The following is a 7,500-nucleotide window of genomic DNA, read 5'->3' as shown; positions in this document are numbered from 1 at the left end:
CTTGACTGCGCACCAGGTGAGTGACCTAGTAAGTACCTGCGAGACATAGTAGACAATAAGAGAGGGTGTTTATGTCAGTGTGTGTTTGTTCAGCGTGTCTATGTGTGTAAAGGGTTGCCCTGGATTATGCCCGACACCCACTCCGCTCCGCGTAACTTCTAAGTCCAGTTTATATCACTCTCTGGAATGCCACCTTTGCACCCAAGGAAACTCGCCATGAATTACGCCTGATTCATACTTGGTTGCATGCCGGTGTCGCAAGCTGACAATAGCAGATTTGTGCGTGCGTGCGTGCGTGCGTGCGTGCGTGCGTGCGTGCGTGCGTGCGTGTGTGTGTGCATGCGTGTGTGCATGCGTACGTGCGTGCATACTGCACATGTGGGTAATGCAGCAATAAAGGTTACGCATAGATTCTAATGAGCCTGTATTACCAGACGAAGGTTTGTGCTGAATGACATAAATCTGTGCTAAAACATGACGGCCCAAAACCACTAATGGAATCAACGTTGTCGTCAAGACATGGATGAGCTCGTCAGGGCCTCGCTGAGCGAAGGCTAATTGCAGGCTATAGGGAAGAGGTTGCTCGGTAGCCTAAAGTCCTTTGGTGCATGACTCACTCACTCTGATATGGCTGGGTGTGGTCAGAGAAGACACCTGATTAGTGTCCATGTTTGTTTGTCTGTTGCAGGGCAATCCATGCCGTCTTCGACAGGTACGCATTATGGTCAACTTTGGACGAATGTGCGATTGCGTTCGGTGGAAAGGAGCCCTCGTCCCCATAGCAACTCATAAACATCACAATCATGATGTTCATCATAAAAATGGTGACTATTAATAATATAATTATCAGCACATTGAGTTTCTACTATCTTCTTTATGGTTCCCTGACACGTCGAAGTGTGAGATTCTTTTCCCGGGTCAGAGCCCCGCTGCACTGAACTGGATAGAGTTAAGATTTGGTTATTCATGATAATATGTGTGTGCGTTACAACACCTCCATGTACCAGCAGAAGTTCATCCTTTACCACTTAAACCCTATTCTTAGTTGACCATATTCCCCAGGGCTCTAAACTAGACCCCCCTCCTGTTTTCCCCTCTTATGTCCAGCTTTTGGTGTGTGTAACCCAACACAAACATTAAATGCCATTGACAATGAATGGACAATTTTGAGTGTAACACAAACATTGATGACGAAGGTGAGGACGCAAATTGTGATTGGCCGGAATGAGATGATGTATGATGATGTATGATGATAAGAGCACCCCTCACTTCACACGGGGGGGATTTTTTTCTCACAACGTAACAATGCTACATGTTGTGAGCTTTAGCGTTTATATTTCTGCTGAATGTTAGCCCCAAAAACTGGGATGTTAGGATGCCTTAAGCCTCGTGGTGCATTTTTTCGCCTGGTAAAAATTAGGCTTAAGAATGTGACAAGTGGTAAAAGCACATACCACATAAGACTATAATGGTCTTTCTTGCAGCTGGGCCGGGTTCGAATCCCACCCGAGGCTCTTTACTGCATGTCATCCACAGTCTCTCTCTCTCCTGCCACTCCTGTCTTTCCCCGTCACTTTCAAGAATAAAGAAAAAATGCAAAAGGAAAAAGAAAACTGTTTAAAAAGTATGTACAACATGTCAAAACAATTACTGGGGTTACGTCTGTGGCCTACTGGCATTCGGCAGTCGGCACTGATTATTCCAGTGGTTTGTCAGATTAGCTCCGGACTACGGACAGACACCTGCACGCCGTAAAAAGAAAATGCCAAGTGAAGGACTTCATGTGTGACAACATGACACATTGGAGTAGAGTCAGTTGTGTCCATGTCGGTTGAAGAGCCAAGCTGCAGAAGACTGTGATGTTTCTTCAGACAAACCCTCATTCCAGTTTTGTGTTAAACGCTCAGCTCAGACCGGCCACTACACATGCATCTCATTTCACCGAAACTCCCTCCTATTATAGTTTGTCCCTTCTTCTGTGATTAAAGTAGCACATCGCTATTCAAACCCCTCGTCAATGTCGATGTGGGACAGGCAAAACTTCAACTCAGCCCAGGAGGAAAAAAGAGAAACTCTTCTATCCTAGGAAGATATTCAGGCTTACAAGGTCAGTTCAACTCAAAGCTCAACTCCTTCTGGACATTGGAAATACATGACCTGGACACATGCCCCCCCGTCATTCCAAACCACGTGGCACACTTCACCCCCCCCTGGGACAAAACACAGCTCGTATCCACCACATTCATATACTCCCCCCTTACCCATTTCCTCTGCTCTTCCCACTGGGAGCAATGCGTGGCCTGAGGGGGGAAACGGGAGTCATCATCGCCTTACTCAGAGAACATGTCCTCTCCGCCGCGTCTTTATGGGCTGGATTTACTGTGCTTCCATAAAAGCATTTATTGGGGTTGATGTTGTTAGGTACACAGAGCTCAGTTGCCAGTAAACATGTTGTTTAATAAAGCCCAGTTAGCTGCTTCCCTGCACCTTCTCTCGGTTATGCTGCTACACTCTGTTCTTCTCTCCGGCGTTTCTCGATCCTCTCCGCCTCTCTTCCTCCCCCCCTCCCCCTCCCCCTCCATCAGGACTGCACACCTTTATCCAAATGAGGCTTTAGCACATTGCCACTATACTTGACTCCAGGGGCTCGGGAGAATCGTGTGCATGACATGACAGGTTTACAGTGGTAAATTATACACCAGCAAAACAAAACAAAATATTGTGACCCCGCAAATAATCGGAGATCGGATATCGGTCAAAATTAATGTCAATATCGTGCTGCATTTATAGTTAAGGGTCTTGCTCAGGGACACTTTGACACATATACTGCATGGGCAGCCCAGGGCGTTGTTGGAGGCAGTGACCTTCTGATTATCAGACAGTCTCTGAGCCACTCTGTTGTGTCTTTATATAGGAAGGAATCACCACTTTCCCTTTGTGACGCTGACTGTGTGTGTCCATGATGCACAAAGACCACCATGCAGAACACAACCATGATTCACTCACTGCATCTCTCTTTCAATGTGAAAGGCTGTGGTCTTCGTCCTGTTCAGGGAGACCTGACCAGTGACGGTCAGTGTGATGATGCTGTTTGACCGCTGGCTACCACACAGGGGGGGGGGGGCATGATCAGCCTGCCTGTCACTGGCCAGGCTTGGTCACAGGCCATAATGAATGACACGTACACACTCACACACACACACACACACACACACACACACACGCACGCACGCACGCACGCGAGCGCGCGCGCACACACACACACACCGATGTATTTGCGATGACATCATTCTCTGACAGTTACTTTCTCCAACGTCAAGCTGAGGAATGAGCAATCAGTGCCGTGCAATGATTGAGCTCAACTGGGAGCATTTCCTCCCATACAGTACATAATGTTCACTATGAGCCCCCCCCCCACACCTCACAACTATTGAATGTGTTGAACATCAAACTATGAAATGTCTTAATGTATCATCCCAAACACGCATATGAGGTTATTTAATAATTCCATAATTTACAGAGTGCCCTATTTAAATAGTACAAGCAGTGTGTGTGTGTGTGTGTGTGTGTGTGTGTGTGTGTGTGCGCGTGCATGCGTGTGTGTGTGTGTGTGTGTGTGTGTGTGTGTGTGTGTGTGTGTGTGTGTGTGTGTGTGTGTGTGTGTGTGTGTGTGTGTGTGTGTGCACGCGTGTGCGTGTGCATGTGCGTGTGTGCGTGTGTGTGTGTGTGTGGGGAGGGATGGCCACCTGCATGGTGACCTATCAGGTCAGCTCCACCTTGTCCATAAAGCAGTGCCAGTGGTCCTTGAGGGTGATCCAGGTGGTCCCCACTGACTCCCCAGCTAAATGATGGAAAAAGAGTTGGTAACCAAATGGACCCTAATCTTTAACTCTTGAGAGTATAAAATGAAAACAAATGGACCCGTTGTTAATTACTTCATTTACAAGAAGTCTACACAGTTAGAGAACGTATAGAAGAATTGTTATTTTGCTGTTGTCTCTCATCCAACATCAATACCAGCATGGAATTGTGGACAAAATCTTATCCAACTTTAACAAAAATACGTTTTATATAATCAAATGCTTGGTTGTCCATGGCTCAAATGGCAAATAAATAATGTATACCTTGACATGAAAAAAGCTTTTAAAACCCTTGTCCATAAAGAACAAGATGGAGGGCCACCGGGAGAGCTGACCTATGCTATAGGTGCTTCTCATTTAGCAGGACCCTCGGGGCCTCCTCATTAGACCTCCCAGCACAGAACCCCCCCCCACTCCCCACACCACCCCAGCTTCCAACAGCAAGTAAGGACCAGTCTCCATGGTTAACCTGCTGGAGAAGAAGCCACACTGCTGCCTCCTTTGTCCCTATACAGTATATGCTGCACAGACACCTGCCAATCGGCCCCTTAATTATTAATTATGATCTATTAATAATGTTGATTATTATTAACTTTATCGTGGTCATTAATTTAGCCATCTCCATGTGCAGCATCATTACCATTGGTTAATCACCCAATATAGCCAAACATTCTTCCTTGTTTATCAATTTGACCAGATTAGTATTGCGTTAGGGTTCTGTCTTCTTAACGTATATCCATTAATGAGCTCTGAATTCTATGAATGGGCTTTCTCCTAAAAGGGCGCACACGCACACACACACACACACACACACACACACACACACACACACACACACACACACACACACACACACACACACACACACACACACACACACACACACACACACACACGCACACACGCACACACACGCACACAGACATTGTGTGGGGGGATGGGCACATGTTCTTAAGTCATTCAACCAGCCAACCAGCTCCCTTGCTCAATAGATGCGCGATCACCGAAGCGCGAGGGGAGGCGCAACGGGCACGGAGCTCTCAGCTCTCTATATCCACGGGCTCAGACGCGCTCCTCACTTCATTCTCTGCACAGTCCAGCACAAAGTAGGACCTGTGTGTGTGTGTGTATGTGTGTGTGTGCTGCAGCCACCAGAGCCGTTCCACAAACTGCAACACTTGCACTGGATTCAATACACGGACAACTTTATTTTTTGTACCTGAGAAGAACTACCCTGCAGTATTTTTGTTATCATTTTCTCTGTGGGAACCTGCACACTTGGGATTATATGCTGCGCGCTTTTTTGAGTTATTAATAATCACACATTGTATGGATTCTATTGAAAAAAAATATTTATAAGCAATATTTGTCTCCACATATTAGCCTTCTGAATAAATCCCCGAGAGGAAAGGCATAACGTCTTTTTTCTCATCTGAAAGTTCACTGGGGTCTCTAGGCTTATATCCGCTCCATTCATTACAGGCTGCAGAACAAGTGCAATGCGAGTCGGGCTTGCCTCCTGGGATTGTCCCGCTTCGGTCTGAGAGGAGCCATGTCGACCTGCCGCTCTGTCAGCTTCTGTCAGTCAGAGAGAGCCTGGACGAGACGCACTCTCATGTAAAGAACACAGAGGCAACTTCCACTAGCTAGAGTCGCTTTTCCCAGGCACAGAGCAAGTGCACGGAGAGAGGGAGAGAGAGAAAGAGGGGGGTCTCACACACTTGTTTCTCTCCCTGAGGGATGGTTCTGGATTCTCGGGGGGCAGGAGCAACTCTGCGGCTCCTACAGAATACCAGCCTTTTCTTGAATTCGGGGGAATTGAACCTGAGAGGAGATGAGAGCCGCACTTTGTTGTTTCCTCCTGTGGACGTCGTACCTGCTGCTCGCCACCGCTGAGGTAAAGTTAGATAATATAACTATAAGGACCTTTCCACTTCCACGGCCACCGAGATGGCCTTGAATGAAAATGGGGGCGGATAGGCCTATAGCCCCCTTGTTAGTTACACACAGTGGCGGCCGGGGGGCTCTGGTGCTCTGATGTGAGGGTCCGTCTTACACGAGTTCCCCAGGCTGTGCAGTCCTCAGAGCGCGCACTGTCTCCAACTACTAGACAAGGACCAGACAAAGTTCCCTCTGCTCAGCAATAGCCTGGAGCTTTGATCCCAGCCTGTAATTAGTACATAATATAGAATTATATGAACGCCTACGTACTTTGACTGTTCAAGTCTACTGTTATTGTTAGTGTCAGCAGCCTATATATATGTACACAGTCATAGTTTATTTTATTTTATTTTTTATTTTTTTGTATTTATTTATTTTTTCATTTTTAAAATGCTTCGATTATACATCATCTAGGCCTAGTTTAAGAACTCAGAATATCCTACGTCATTTTCAGGAAATGATCAACTTGTATGTATTTAGCATATCGCTGGTATAGGCTATGCATTGGCTGCATGCTTTTGAAAACTAATATTGGCACATGCACTCAGACGCCTATTCCAGTTATTTTCGGCTTTTGTGCCAAATCTGTTTGTAGCCTGAGCCAACTGGGCAAAAGTTTTTGGTTGGGCGAAGCGCTTTCATGGGAATCGCTGTGGGCGATATAAATAGGCACTGTTCCTGTAAGGCTGGCTGGCTGCACGGTTTGCTCAACTTGAGATACTTAACTCGCAGGACCGCAACAAGTGCAAGTGTAGCGAATGGCTGTGAACAAGGGCACTACACGCTCGCTGCAGTTGGCACATTGTTGCGACATTTTTATGGCACTGATCTTCGGTGGCGGTTGTTTAAACCGATCGCACTTTGTTTATATAGGGGGAAGAATGACATAAGCGTTTAAGACCGTATTGACAAATCCCTAACCGTTGTGTTTCTGCTTTGATTTTCTTGCCCTAAGGAAGTGGAGATTCCCCAGGAGCTGATAGAGAGGTTGTCTCACAGTGAAATCCACAGCATCAGCGACCTCCAGCGGCTACTGGAGATAGACTCCGTAGGTAAATTCAGCCTCTTGATACTTTCTTTCAACGCAACTGGACTTTGCTCATTCACATTTCACTTATGATTACTAGCAGATGCTGCTGTTTACACGTGTGTGTTTACGATTAGTACCAACAGTGTAGTAAAACGAAGTATAAAAGACACAATGTTGGACAAAATCTACACAGTGGCACGCAACGTCTCTGCTTTAAAACGTCAGTAGATGCAGTGGTTAATATGTTCAGACAGTTGCAGTCTGCTCAGTAGATTCACTCCAGGTCCACTCCGGCCCCGTTCCTATTAAACGAATAAATGACTAAACGCTTTCCCGATCCTTTGCATTGTTAAGGCGCCTATAACTTTCAACTTCAGCCAGGAATTTGAATATTTATGGCTCATTTCATGATCTCAAGGGAGTGATGGTTAGAGAGACGCACAGGATTGTTATTTATTTATTTATTTATTTATTTATTTATTTATTTATTTATTTATTTATTTATTTATTTATTTATTTATTTATTTATTTATATATATATTTTTGTCTTTCTTCTTCTTTTTTGGAGGGGGGGGGGGGGGGGTCTGGTCCATGCAGGTATTGTGTTATCATCATACTGTTTAAGTGGTACAGTCAAGTCGATCATGATAAGGCAGATATAGGCACGTC

At 45.8% G+C, this 7,500-nt stretch overlaps 1 protein-coding gene across 1 annotated transcript in view; it reads left to right on the top strand.

The window, feature by feature from the left end:
• Window positions 1-4,962: 4,962 nt before the first annotated feature.
• Window positions 4,963-7,500, top strand: part of LOC306936329 (platelet-derived growth factor subunit A-like) — a 17,720-nt gene continuing 15,182 nt past the window's right edge. Inside the window, exons 1-2 of the mRNA XM_079519817.1 lie at window positions 4,963-5,757; window positions 6,757-6,885. Coding sequence (XP_079375943.1) covers window positions 5,695-5,757; window positions 6,757-6,885 — 192 coding nt within the window. The 5' untranslated portion in view covers window positions 4,963-5,694. The remainder of the gene's footprint in view (window positions 5,758-6,756; window positions 6,886-7,500) is intronic.

The sequence above is a fragment of the Electrona antarctica genome (assembly GCF_951216825.1).
Source record: "Electrona antarctica genome assembly, chromosome: 14".
NCBI lineage: Eukaryota > Metazoa > Chordata > Actinopteri > Myctophiformes > Myctophidae > Electrona > Electrona antarctica.
This window is presented reverse-complemented; position numbering and strand designations above follow the sequence as displayed.